At 26.2% G+C, this 16,326-nt stretch overlaps 1 protein-coding gene across 1 annotated transcript; it reads left to right on the top strand.

The window, feature by feature from the left end:
• Positions 1-5,319: 5,319 nt before the first annotated feature.
• LOC132919068 (fatty acyl-CoA reductase wat-like) lies at positions 5,320-14,248 on the top strand. Its single transcript, XM_060980418.1, has 9 exons — positions 5,320-5,458; positions 5,551-5,782; positions 7,145-7,393; positions 7,632-7,762; positions 7,843-7,952; positions 9,948-10,137; positions 11,030-11,290; positions 12,666-12,963; positions 14,231-14,248. The coding sequence occupies exons 2-9, from the start codon at positions 5,588-5,590 to the stop codon at positions 14,246-14,248; spliced, it is 1,452 nt and encodes a 483-aa protein (XP_060836401.1). The 5' UTR covers positions 5,320-5,458; positions 5,551-5,587.
• The last annotated feature ends 2,078 nt before the right edge of the window (positions 14,249-16,326 follow it).

Below are 16,326 nucleotides of genomic sequence, written 5' to 3'. Positions count from 1 at the left end.
TTAATGAGGTTCTACTGTACTGTAAATATGAATCAGTTATTCCAGATAATGCCATGACTATTCTTCGAAAAGCAGTCGTATTTATCTAACTTTTCATTGATTAAATAAAAAATTATATTGAAAAATTACATTAAAGATTATAATCTCATTCAATTTTTTGAAAATAAAATTTAAAAAAAAATTAAGTTAATACTAAATGCTGATAATAGATATTTCATTAATAATTACCATTCGTGGCCGTGATAGAAAAACCAGTTTTGACTATGGTGGGGTATACAATGCTGCGGTCGTATGCAGATAGGTCGTATACACATCACCAGTGCAACACAATTGGGCACTATATTTACCTTTTTACCTGAAAAATACACAACACGATTGCGCACTTTTTACCTTTTTATATATTTGAGAAAATACAACAAGATTGCGAACCTTTTACCTTTTTTCTTTGAGCAAACACAAACATTTTTAAATATAAACATTTTTTCTCAAACTGCAAAATTTTGGCCTGCAGATTTCATTTAGGCCAATCTTGGTTCAGAAAAATTCAGTGACAATAATTTATTAAAAAACTATAATTCAAAATCTGAACTAAGTGTTTGGTTAAAACAATTTTTTGCCTTGGACTTTTACCCTCGGAAGATGTAGAAGATGCTTTTGTGTATTTAATTTTTAATTTATCATTTTAATCGTTCAATATTTAATGATGAATTTAAAATTTAAAATTTGAATTATTGAAAATCAAATTTACTATAGATGACATACATAATTAACAAATTTGTTAAAATTAATTATTTTTACATTTTTAGTAAAATTATTCGACTATACTCCGTTCACCAAGAGAATACAACTAGACAACAACCAAAATCCTTCATAGTCTTCGCATCACCCAACATCAGTCATAGTAACTACTGCAAGGTGGATGAAATTTAATTTTTAGATACGCGATCAATTTGTGTTTTTTTTTACGAACGGAGTATAATAAAAGATACAACCGAACTATTTTTGAGACGTTTTCAATAAGTGTACAACACCATTCTATCCACGATTTAAGATAATATTATACTACTCACTCAACCTTAATAAAATACTTATGGTTTAGCAACCAGGGGAACTGAGTTAATCACTATTGGGATTTGAAGAAGGCTTAATTAATTTCACTGACTGCAAAAAAAATGATCTAAATTCCTGATTCAATAATATAACATTTTGTTACATCTATAACAAAAAAATGAATACGGCATTATTGTTAGTAAAATATGGTAAAACTTCATCCTTAAACTTATATTTGTACAAAAATATCAGCGACTTCAATTGAACATGATCGGTCTTAGTTCCAAATTTCTTTTTTTGTATTTAGAAATAATGAACCTGGTTATTTTGTATACATTTTTTAGCTGAGAGATATGAAGTAGTAGTATATCTGTAACATTGAGTGTGCTTGTAGTGTGTTTGTGTATAAGAGATAAAATAAATAATACTTTAGAGGAAGCTTTCTAGAAACCAAAACAGCACAATAGTTTTAATCGTGTAAAATTTAAGTGTTCGATACGTATAACCTTAAAACCAAGCGTTTAAGTCTCCCGCTGCAGCGACAACAGATTGATTATATATATATATATGTTTGGTGTATCTTGCCAAACCCGTTTGGAAAATGCCTAGAATCGATTTTCGTATCCAATATGATTTATCATGATAAGTTAAAATTCTTTTTAATGATAATATATTTTAAAATAAATCGTATTTGTTCTAAAAAAAATAGTTCCTTAAGATTATGAATTTCGTTAATATTATTTTTTATATAAATTAGTGACATTCACATGACGTCGTTCATTATAAATACATATTATACGTGAACGCGATGAACGCGCATCCACGAACTCGTTGCTTTCAAACAATGATATACCTATACACAATAATATTATAATATAGACCTTATACACTTCTATAAACATAATTATTTATGGGGTATTTATTTAGATATTATTATTTAAATAATATATAGATGTACAATTGGCATGAACCTGGGTTATGTGTTCGAAAATCGCGCGTCTTATTACAGTTGAACACACACACACACACACATAAACACATCAAACATGCAAAACTGAAATATCCATTAATCACATAATAGACGACTGTTTAAACTTTAAAGTATAATCATGACCGGATTGAGCACAAACCTTGACACTGCACTTGAACCCATTTGATGATTAATTCAAACAAAGTTATATAATCGTAATATTTAAAAAAAAAATCGTATTCATCTAGTTGTTTAATTAATCAATATGTAATATAACTGTGTAACTAATGGTCTTTGTTACTGATGTTAAATTGAATTTTACGATTAATAATAAAAAATATATATAAAAGACAACATGTGTTTTTATTTTTATAATAGTGTATATTATTTTAATTAAAATAATAATTTTTGTGTATACCTAACCTATACACTGTTATAGACTATAGTTTAGCCTATTCGTCTTGTTGTCATAACGTTATGGTAGGTAAGAAATACTTTTATAATATGCAACTTTTATAACAAAATACGTTTTATAAAATAAATATAAAAGATAACTTTTATAATAAATGCTTTTTATGAGATTTGATTATCGTTGGAGAATCTATTTTCGAACACTTGACTTGTTATCGTTTGTCTTACATAATAAGTATATTAAAGCCAATGGGGAATAAGTAAAACTAATCATTGTTAAAATTCGAATAAATTATGAAAATGAGATGCCTTGATAAAATAAATAATAAATAAACGGTACATATTTGATTTTTATTATAAAATTATCGTTGACTACCATAATATTTCGTCACTACTCACTATAAATATTGATCTCACATTCGCATAACGCCATAACCCCGACCTATTGGCTTCAAATCGATAAGAAATCAAATCAAAATGGTTATAAGCTATTGTTATTTCAATTAGGTTATTGTAAACGGTATTTTGTGTATTTTATATCCTTATTGGCCCCGTATTAGATAATAAATATAATTGAATACATGAATATTTATTCCTAATCATATACGATAGGTATACAAGTACCAGATTGTTAGAAAAGAATTTTTCGTACTGATTAGTATATCATATTATATTATAAATATTGTACATATAGTAAGTTCATACTTTTCATTTTTTGTTGTAAATAAAATAAAATTTTAAAATTTTAAAAAATATACAACTTACTTGAAAATAATTGTTGTTTCGTTATTCTTACCTATACCTACCAATGTTTCCCAATTATAAAATACATAGTATTCATAGAATACTGCTGTTTAATATTTGAGGGTCAATTGGTAAACTATAATTCTTTATGTTTAATATGTAACTTGTGTAACTCGTTCAATGTTTCCGTGTTGTACACTTAGTATACCTCATGGTATATTATGTATATTATGTTATCGTTATGTGCATAAATGTATCATGCGTGCGTCTAATATAATAATATAACTATATATTAGTATAAGATTCTGAGTTGGATTTCGTTTGTTTAAATATTATTTTTTAACAAATACGTATAAATTACATCATGTGATTTCTTTGCGCGTCCTTATTCAGTTACCAAAAGTAACGGCCGCTGGAAGGTTAAAGTAATTTACACGCTCCTTAAAGCATCATTTTGAAATTCCAGCAGTTTCGCTAAAGTGAAATGTACAACATAATGTAGTTGTTTTTTTAACCACTTTTCAATTAGTTATATCTTATGGTGATTGGCATTTTACACAATAATCTTTTTTTGTTTACATCCCAGAAAACTTATATCCAAACCAGAAAAAATTAATTACCTATTTTATTATATATTTTATAATAAACGTTGATTACGTTATGTAAGTACTTATCAAAAATAATGATTATTTTTCAAATTTAAATTGCACTATAATAGTTCTTAATTATTTACAAATATCGTGTAGGTGATTCTAATGTTATCTGACATAATACTATAATATAGGTACCGAATATCGGAATATAGTAGATTTTCATGAAGTATTTTATATTGATAAAATGGGGAAAATAATTCAAAGACATGTATGATTAAATAAAAACCATTAAAAATTCGTACACACACCTTTAGGCTTTAGTACTCCAATTAAAATTTTTTATTTCACATAAAAGAATGTCAGCACAATAATTGTTTTCAATCTCATCTACATGCAACATATTCGCATAAAATCATTTTTAATTATTTTTAAGTAACCTTAGAGTAAAATTGGTTTTAAATTTTTTTATTATATGATTTTATATCCGATTAAAAAAAAAAAAAAAAAATATTGTATAATTAAAATGTTTTGAAACAATATTTAGACAAATCGATATGTTTACTCTCAAAAATATTATTCTCTATAATTGTTATTATACCTAAATTATTAGGAAATATATATAACATAATAGTAAATTAATAATAATAATATATTACTCTAGCTAGGTAGCTATAGGATAACTCTAAAACATAAACAAAAAAATGATCAGTATATAGTTAATAAAACCCTGGAACGTTTGGTATCGACAATTTTAGTCATATCTCCTCTCTTAAACAAATCCTTAATACGCCACTGGTAGAGCGGTAAGTCTACCATTTTAAAACGAACGTAAATAATTTTCAAATATCCAAATATTGAAAATCAATTTGTTGAATGTTGTTACAATGTGTAAAGTCCATACTTTATATCTCCCACCCTATTCGCCAATCTTATTTATTTTTATATCGGCCTGAAAACTTATTTATAAATTCTGAAAACTAATTTGCCAATATTTTCAAATTATTTATTAAAGGACTACCTACGTAATCTTTAAATAAATTGTGTTGACGGGGCGACTCTTCGTGTACTTATAATTTAAATATTATCAAACTTAAATAAAATAAAATTATCTATGCAATACTATCGTGTCGCTTTTTATATTTAAATTTTGAACCGAGTTATAGATATACATGATATACATAAACACTTAAAAAATACTTAAAATTCGTTTAGTATAATATATTATGAACACTCAAGGTTAAAGGTGGTTCAATATAAAATTACAATGAATAAAGTACAGTGTGCGGGTAAAGTGTAAGACGCTAACAATAAAAGTGCGTACAGTAGCGCCTCGTCATCACGTAGGTACACCATAAGTTTATATCACAACATAACAACTTATATATATATAGTAGGTATTTATATATTTACCAACACATCCATCGGCTATAGTTTCCAAACTGATTTTTCAGGGTGAGTGCGCACATTATGATATTATCATTAATAAATGGGTTTTTTTTTTTTATGGTTTTTAGTTGTTGATGAACGCCCGGAAACATAGTAGGGACCGCAACTGTTGTATCCGCCTTAGTATGTCCGGCTATGAGTAGGTACGTATAGCGTACACACATATATGATATATAAGTATAAAGAAATATTATCACTATAACGCCCATTGAGTTGGTAATCCACGGAGGAGACTTCGCTGCAGGTATATATTCTAGAATACTATAGATCGTCGTTTCCAATATAACGTAGCCGTACTATAATAATCCGTACCTAATCATTTTTTTTTTTTGTTAGTAATTCGTATAGTGCACCGCTCAAACCGATAAGCGCAATGGAAACGGCCGGTAGTATAGCCGAAACATTTAAAAATGGGACGTTCATAATTACCGGGAGTACGGGATTTTTGGGAAAAATACTCGTTGAAAAATTACTCAGGTCTTGTACCGTGAAAAATATCGCGATCCTGGTGAGGAGTAAAAAAGGATTTGATGCCAGTCAGAGGGTTGCAGACATCTACAGAGAATCTGTAAGTATACGTAAACGTTTTTTTGTTATTAAATAATTTGCATATTATATGAAATAACGAGTTTGTTTTTACTATATGTGTTTTGATTACGTTTATTCCAATAAATATGATACTATAATAATTATAATTATATTATATTAATTATAATTTATAATATCAAAAGGCGTTTATAGAATATTAAATTTCAACTTCTAAATTGAGCTCACTTGTTTATAGTTATTATAGTTTTAATATGTTCAGTTAAAAAAAAAGAATTTAATAAATAATATTTTTTTTTTTAAATGTGTGGATTTTGATAACTGCAGGTTATTAAAAAATGCATTAAAAAATGAATGATGGTTTCATCAAAATCGATTCAATATGATATTTAACAATACAAAGTATAATAATGTTATTTGAGTTGTTTTACATAAGTTATTATATGTTCCATTGTGAACAATAGGTACATTTCTAAAATTAATATTATGAAAATCTAAGTATTACATAATATAGTATTGTCGCGAAATGAAATAAACTTCTTTGTAATTCAAATGTTAATCAGATGTACATGTTTAATATTTACAAATTAATAAGCCGTTATTGTAGCGTTGTACATTTATTTTTGTACTGCTTTAAAATATATATTTTCATATTTATGGAATAAATATATCATAATATAAACATAATACAGTGCAATAGCCAATAATCCGTTATTCATTCTTGTATATTACATAATATATTGACATAATTAATCTGTTGTTAAATATTTTATAATTTATTCGTTACAACTTTTTATGTTATTTTAAAAATGGAATATGTTAATACATATATATGTGCAAGAATAATTAGTTGAAAACTAAAAAAAACTTACGGAAAAATTAAGTCGTAAAATATTTATGCATAACCATGGTTTTGGTGTAAATTTGTTCAACATTATACTATAATTTTTATAAAAAATGTAATTAAATAATAAAACACTTTAATAAATTATAAAATATTCTTGGTAAAATTATAGGTTATTAATTATCATACACCACACACAACAGTTCAGAATTATTGACTTATTATTAAATATAAATATTACTTATTATTTAATATAATTAATACATCCTAAAAAGTATTATCGAATTAAAATTAAACACATATCAATTATTACAGTTTCCTACTATTAATGGTGATGTATATAAGCTCAAAGTCTTCTAGGTATAAAACATGGCAATTTATTTTAATATGGGTACATATTGTAATAATATTATAATTTAATATAAATAAATGATTTTCAAAAAAAATGTACAAACTTGTGTATTCAGAATACTGATGTATATAGTTATGAGGTGTTAGATTATTTTTATAATACATAATATTATTTTATAATTTTAATAGCTTTTCGACCGACTTCGTAATGAAAAACCTAATTTTATGAACAACATAAAAGTCATTAATGGAAACATAGCAGAAGAATCTTTGGGTTTATCGACAGCTGATCGTAACTGGATTATAGAAAATGTGAATTTTGTTTTTCATTGTGCAGCTACGATCAAATTCAACGAAGCGCTAGAGTCGGCGGCAAAAATAAACATTCAAGGAACCGTCAACCTATTGACATTAGCGTCACAGATGAGAAACCTTAAGGTATATGAATACAAGTCTGTTTGTTGTATATAATATGGTTACACGACTGTGACGTAAATACGATGTGGCTATAATATACTGCAATACTGTACCTACCTACTATCGTATGTATAAAACCCGTTTGTTTCATATAAAATATCTATTATACAAACTACGAACAGTCCGAATAGAAATATATTATGATTGTATAAAATGTAACATTTAAAGAACACTATATGTCACATATTGCATTTCGCAGGGTTTCGTACACGTGTCGACCGCTTATTCGCACTGTCCTAGAACTGAGATCAGAGAACAATACTATCCAACTCCGATTACGGCCATGGAGCTAGAAAATATGTTGGGCGTAGACGAATGTACTGAATCTAAGTAAATATTTAATAGATTGTAACGGCTTTGTCGATGGATAATTTTTTCAGTCCTATATAATTTATACACGCGAATAACAGAATTTTAGGAAAGTGGCCGAACACGTACTCTTTTACAAAAGCGATCACGGAGAATTTGATATCAACAAACGAAAACCGTTTGCCTATTTCTATTTTTCGTCCATCGATTAGTAAGTTTTTTGTTTTGATCATACACAGTATAATGATTAGTGATTAATTGTATAGTATATAAGTATGCATGTGTAATGTGTATGAAAAAACAAAACAGTTATTTGTACTATAAAATTAGTAGGATTCACTGTATTTTATAGTTGCTATAGGGATAGCTATAAGATTAGACAGATTTACTAAAATATTATAGTAAAGTTATTATAGTTATTCGAACTGAAATACGCACTAATTTTTACTATATTTTTGTTGTGCTGAATACTTTTTAATTTAGTCTGTTTAAACAATATTTATAGTTATGTTAACCAAGACTCATAGTTATGTTAACTAAAACTTATAGTTATCTTTACTATAAATTTAGAGACAATTACTAGAAATAAATAAGAGTTTACTATTAAAAACAGTTGACTGAACTACAATTTGAAATAACTACAACTATAAATCGTAGTACTCATTCCTAATTGATATTTTTTTTAATAATATCTATTTACTATTATTTATAGTAACCATTACTACCATGAGGTAATACCCATTCAAATTAGTTAATTTTTTTACCTTTATATGTATATTAATTATTATAATACAGAACTTAAATCAATTTCATACCAATTGGAGGATTGAGAACGAGTGAGATACAAAATATATATATAAAAATACGGCTTTAATACGCATTTAAATTTTTTTATTGATAATCAATTTAAATATATTTTATACATGAAAATTGTGTAGATAAGTACCTATATTAAAATGACATAGTTTCACTTAAAAACATTAAGAGGATGCCAGCGTAGTATTATACTATTATAGTTATCTCTCTCTAACCCACGCGCAACATAGACAATTTTACGTTCACAAAAATGACTATAACCATATTAATTTCTCAAATTAGAGTGAAATAACCTATTATAGAATTTAAAGCTAAAAACATTATCGAGGGCATCTCATAAACGTTTTATTATATTTTTATATTGAAGCGAGTTATGAGTTTTTTAAGATGTATAAACAATATACAATTTTAAAATACTCATAACTCGCTTTAAAATAAAAACATAATAAAACGCTTATGAGATGCCCTCGATAATTTTCTTAGCTTTAAATTCTATAATAGGTCATTTCACTCTAATTTGAGAAATTAATATGGTTATAGTCATTTTTGTGAACGTAAAATTTGCTATATTGCGCGTGGGTTAGAGAGAGATAACTAATACTACGCTGACATCTTCTTAAGTAGGTAATAGGCATAAGGTTTAAACTTTAAAATAAAAATAATACATTTATAATACGGGATGTCTGGGCGTGTAATATATTAATATGATACAACATTTTTTATATAATTATATATAATTACAAGTATAATTATGATTGTAATAACATTTTTATAAATATTTTTCCATTAGAAATACTTTTATGGTGAACTGGAAAAAGATTTTCTAATTCATTAATTTTTATATGACTTAATTTTGAAGAAAACTTTACTCTAAACGCACCAATGTGTTCATCATAGTTAATAGTATTAAACAAATTATATATAATAAATGGTTCATCTTTTATCATAAAAATACATTTAATCAAACCAAATAAAGGTAATACGTAAATCATTATTTTCATCACATACTTTAATAATTACAGACATATTTTAGTGTTATATGAAACTCCATTGATGATTACCCATGAAACAAAATATATATCACTGCTATTCAAATCATAATCACTATAATGACAAAGACGATGTTGAAATTATTTGTAAAAATACTAAAATATTATAACTATATTATAGTAATAACTAATAAGTAGCACTGTACGTAAACGTATAATAACGGAATATACTACTCACCAAGTATAGAAGATCTCTACACCACCGCGTATTTCAAATATATATTAATAAAATATGAATGATAACTAAAACTGCACCATGCACACGCCATACACTTGTTAATCATGTGTTAGTTATTAGTTATTTATTACTCATTACTAATTTGTATAATATTATAATATAGTCGGATGCACGAACTCCGAACCTGAACCAGGGTGGTTGAACAATTTGAATGGACCGACAGGAATACTTACCGGTGTAATGGTCGGGTTTTTAAGAACGCTACAACTTTCCAGGGACAAAATAACTGATATAATCCCAGTGGATTATACCGCCAATGCACTGATCAGTGTTATGTGGGATACCGTTAAAAGGTACATAATATAATATGGCAATAATAATATCATGACTTATGATTTCTAGATAAAATTAGATCCAATATATTTGTATTGTGTATTTATTGCAGCGGCGGCTCGTGCCTAGGTGTGCAGGTGTGCGCACACCACATAGATTAATATAGATATAATAGTAAAAATGTATAATAATAATGTATACTAATTTATTGGTTTTAATACAATATCTGTTAAACTTTAGGTATTTATTATATATAAAAAAATTAAATTTTAAAAACAAAATCAACAATTTATTATTATTATACTCCTAAAATTTATTTGAGTTATGTAACAAATAAACATCAATTGGTGTGCAGCTCAGTCTGAACACCGCCCGGCCGTGTAAAATACGTTTGGTTGTCGAGTGGGGGAATCGGCAATTATATGTGACTTTGGTGTGCAGCTCCTTCTGCACACTCGTCAAGCGGTCGAACGCGATAAACACACACACGGTGAAAGATATCACAGCAGCGCATCCAGCGATTTTGTAAACCACCGTTTTTATATTTTGAACTGATTATTTTTTTTGTTTAATTAACTTTTGAAATAATTGCACACCACCTACTTCGAACACCACGAGCCGCCACTGATTTATTGTATAAATATAAACGAAATTAACTATATTATAATATAAGAAAATAACAAAATGTATTATTCAATGACTGTTGTCATTTTAATTATTCATTTATATATATATTATTATTATTATTTTACCTCGGATTTTAAGGGGTCGATGTAGAAAAATCACATTTGCCCCGATCGGAGTGAGTGAACTCATCGTGTACATAGTGCACAACTATGATAATGATGTACAACAATATTATTTCATACTTTTTGTACACGCATTTCAGCATAATAAAATGATCATTTTCAGACATCAAGACTGTAATCAAATAAACGAACAACCTAAAATCTATAATTACGTTTCAAGTATTGATAGCCCGTTGAAATGGTCTGAATATATGGAAGGATTGCACGATAACTACTACGCGTCTCCTCCTTTGAAATCAATGTGGTATACATTTTATATTTTGTACACAAACGTGTGGATTGGAGTATTATTGAAATTTTTTCTACATCGAATACCGGCAGCATTTATGGACTTATTTTTAATCATAACCGGAAAAAGTCCCAAGTAAAAGATTTATTATACCGGACCTGTAATAAATAAATATTTTGAACTGTTTAAGTTAGGTTAAAAATAAGGGTGGGCGGTGGGCCCTTGCCCCTTATTGCCCATTGAGTCACTCTGCTATGCAGTAGGTATCGAAAACATCGATATAACGGATGTGTTAATTTATAATTCAATATAATACATCATATTGTATATTATATGAAAAGAACTCTGAGCGGAAATAGTCTAAGTATAAAAATAAATTATCTTACTATTAGTGTTACAGAAGGTTATTAATTATTAATTTTTGCCAAAAACATTGAATTTATTATATATTATTAATCTAAAATTATTATAAAATATATATTATTATGAGTATTTATTCATTTTTATTATTTTTTTTATTTTAGATATCTCATTATATTTAGTGTTATTAACTTTATAAGTTACTGTTATGACTCAATACCACTTTAAAGTATTTTAACGAAAACAGTGTGAATAAAAATCTAAATAAATCTACATATTATTTTGAAAACGACATTGCTAACATAAAATTCATGGTACCTATGATTAAACATTTTAAGGATCAAACGAATGGTTTTTTTTTTAATAAATTATAACAAAATAATTAACATCGTAATTAATTTTCAAACTTTTTTTATCAACAACATTTGAAACAAAACGAACTTCGTCAAAATTTTAATTTTAATCGCTTATAAAAATGTTCTATGACTATAATACTATATATGTATTTTTGATATTTTTTAGTTTTTAAATAAACAACTCCTCATGAGACTTGTAAAGCATTTTGAAAATTTGTTTATCGAAATTTACGAAAAAAAGCAACTAAAAAAATTGAAACTATCTAAAACAAGTATAAATCCAATTTGCTATTCGAAATCACCCTTAACTACTTTTTCAATTACTTATTATTCTGTATAACCACACACAAAATACACACAAAATTGTAAAACACTTATCGCTCCGCTCAGAATCTGAAATATTAATATCATTTAGATATTGTGTGCCATCATGGCGCGTACACAAAAGGGGTTCGTTGAACATTTGAATAAAAACCTAGTGTAATTACTAATTACCAACCAACCTAAAACCTAAACCATATTCTTACTATTAATTACTCAAATTATATAACTATTATATAACAATATGATTATTTTTAAATCAGATGAATCATTTTGGAACACTTAGTAAATTGAATATTATGCTATGTGTAATTTTGTTAATTGATATTCCTGATTTAACGCCAATTTCACAAAATAATAACCATATTAACAGAAACACTGCAAACGTGTATTATATATATTGCATAAGTAATTTGGAAATCTATAATATTATTAAACCTAATTGAAAAATGTTTTTTTTTTTTTTTATACAGAATGCTGAAAATGTATTCGAAGACAGAAGCTATGACAGATTTACTTAAAATGTTTACTTCTAAACAATGGAAATTTGACAACAGCAATACCATCGAATTATTGTCGTCTCTAAGTAAAGAAGACCGCGATAAATTCGAGTTCAGCATGGAAAATTTTAACTGGAAACAATACACAACAAGCTATTATTACGGGATTAGAAAACACATATTACACGAAGACTTGAGTAACGTGGTCGAAGCGAAATCTAGAAACCGAAAGTACATATTTTACTTATTATATTATTATATAAGAATATTGGTACCTATCCTTATTCCTTGTATATTATTATAAGATGATAAACATTTAACTGTAATCTGGGATTCTGGGAGGTGGTTGGATATGGTATTTTACGTTCACAATGCAATAAACCAACATTCTTATCATTTAATTGCATATATATATAACAAAATATTATTGTATAAATAAATAAGTCAGATTAAAAAAAAAAAATCCATTAGTTTATAGTACAAATATTCGTTGTTATAGTAGGCACCAATATACGTAGATACATTCATCAAATTATAACTTATACTTGCAAATAATTGTTTAAAAAAAAATCATATATCAATCAGACATTTATAAAATCGTTATAGGTACCTAAATGTACTAAGATTCCATATGTTTCAACAACGGTGTATCTGAGTATTAAATTCTAAATATTAAATTTAGAACAAAATCGTTCAAAAGCTCCAAACGCCTATCAACAAATGTATTATGTTTGTTTTGTTGTTAACTATTGACGATTATTTATAAGTACAGGTACTGTTTACTACTTAGTAATACTCAAATAGTAAATTATATACACACATTTTAGCACTTTTTTATATGAATTTTCTATTTAAATTATTATTTTTATAATCAAACGCTTAACTAATACCTATAGTATATTATAAATTACCAGATGATTGATTTCATTTTGAAATGTTTATATTTCAAAAAGTTTTAACTTATTGTTTCAAAATATATTTTTTTACATGACTTGATATCATTTCTGTATAATATTGTTTTATATCGCTACTACACCATTGATATTTTACACTTATATCATACCTACACATTTTGATACATTATATACACGGTAGTGCGGTACCATATACAGGGTTCTAAATTTCACTCTTCTCTTAAAATATAGGTATCAATGAAATATTGAAAAATATTTTTTCTTCTTTTAAACGTGTTCGATTTTAGATGATTTAGAAATAATATATTTATTACACACAGATAATATTGATAGTAAATATGCAAAAATATGCACAATATATTTTTGATATCTTTTTCATAATGCCTGGGAAAATATTTCTAACTCACTATAAATCAAATAGTCCTAAATAGTTTAATTTAATAGTTTAAATATCAATAATGCATGAATCTTTTTAAGCTTATACTCGTATTAACGCTTTTTGGTTAAATTATGTAGGGTATCAATTAATTATTAAAAAGTGCAAAATGACAAAAGAATAACATTTTGCTATATTTAAATTGTACACATAAATACATCGATTTATTTATTGTTTAAAATTTTCAGGTTGTTCTGGCTGCATAAGATGTTAATTGTCATTATTTTCTTTTTCGTATTACAATTGTGTTGGACGTGTATAAGATATTTATGTAAATTTTAAATTAAATGTAAAGTTTTATCAATTTATCAGCTATATAATTAAAATATGATAAATTATAATGTTACAAATTATAAAATGATATTATATTTATACATTGTATACAATATTTTATCAGTACCTAGCTGTTATGTCTATAATTCGTATAATTACACCAGCCATATTATGTGTTAATATACTTGCTTATATATAATAAATTATGTATAGAGACACTCAAACGCCCACGGTATTCGAATTTCTTATTTCATAAAATATATACCTACCTATAAAGCGGTAATAATATTATAGATATAATAAGTATATTATTAGTGGTTGTACCAGAAATCAGAATACATTTTTAGGATTGGTCAGTGGTCACTATAACGTGTATAAAAGGCATGAGTTTTTAAGTTGGTGGCAATATAAAATGGAAAAGAAGGAATAGATTTATATTTTATATGTTAAAATGAGTTCTAATTAAAAAATATAGAAATAAAATAGTAACTTCTACAAATTTTATCAAATCACAAGAATTTACAAATTGACTTGTATAGGTAATATAATTTATAAAATGTTCAATCTTTAAAGCTAAGACGTGAAAATGTATAATTAACATTTTCTAATAATTGCAGTTCATATTGAAAACAAAAAAAGTAGATAAGTGAGTACCGCTCTACTATACATTAGTTGTCGTGGGCGATGGATAATTATTGTACGTCTGTTAAATTTGAATTCAATGATATATACCAATGGATACAAAAAACGATTCTAAACAGAAATGGTTTATTCAAGCTATATATCACCATATGATAATGTATTTATAATTTAATAAATATTCTGTCAAAATTCTACCACTAACGCTTATAAAAAAATATTGACAATATTGTGACTACCTATTGATTTTCGATATTTTTCAATTAAGAAATTAAGTATTAACAACTTATAGGAAGCTTATTATTAGTACTACATTTTTATGCATTTCTACCCGGCGAATAATTTTTAATCGACATTTATAAAAGAAAAAAAAAACGAATTAAAAATGTCTTAATATTCCTATAATAAATAGATAAAATATAATAAATGAAAATGAATAAATGCTAAAATGCATTATGTGCCATACAAACTTTAGTATGTTATTTGAGCCCTCGTCGGGTAGTCAGTGCTCCCGGTGGCAGTTACAAGTGGTGTAATTGAATAGTTAAATATTTTTTTTAAGTAAAATACTCGTATTTTTAAATGCTCCTTACCTTAAATACTTGTATACTATATTGGTAGAATAATATTTTAATTTATAAAATGTATCAAAGTTTAGCGCCCCCATTTCATGGATGCAAATGCCTCAATCGCCTCACCCTTGCTACGGCCCATGTAGTGTTGTCTTTGTCTTACTAACGTACATAATCATAACTAATTTTCGTTCAGCAGAATACATTTTGTGATGTTAGCTTTAATATTACAGTAATTTACCTATTATCAAATTTAAAGGTAAGAATATTATCTAGACAATGACATACAATTTTATTGATATTATTATTTTAAAGTGAGTTACAACTATGTAAAATATTGCAACTTTAAAATGTTCATAACTCACTTTAAAATAATATCAATAAAATTGTATGTCATTGTCTAGATAATATTCTTACCTTTAAATTTGATAATATGTAAATTTACTCTAATATTAAAGCTATAACATCACAAAATGTTTTCTGCTGAACGAAAATTAGTTATGATTTCTATGCAGTAAAAAATTGTAAAATATGCATTTTATTTACCAAAATATGCAAAAACCAATTTTTTAAGTTTAGTTAATATTATTGCATATTATTATTAAATTATGTTTTTTAAATTTTCAAATATAAACGAGGTGATTAAATCAAAGATTTATATTGGCTGAAACTGCTTACCACATCACACGATGTTGTTGGAGCATATTATTTAAATGACGTGATTTGTCCCGGATTTAAAGTAATATTAACATCTTTTTCTTCCGTTTTATAATTACCGTTTATATAATGTTAAACGTTTT

This window comes from Rhopalosiphum padi, chromosome 2 (genome assembly GCF_020882245.1).
Source record: "Rhopalosiphum padi isolate XX-2018 chromosome 2, ASM2088224v1, whole genome shotgun sequence".
Taxonomy (NCBI): Eukaryota; Metazoa; Arthropoda; class Insecta; order Hemiptera; family Aphididae; genus Rhopalosiphum; species Rhopalosiphum padi.
The sequence above is the reverse complement of the archived record's forward strand: the minus strand, read 5'-3'. Positions and strand labels throughout refer to the sequence as shown.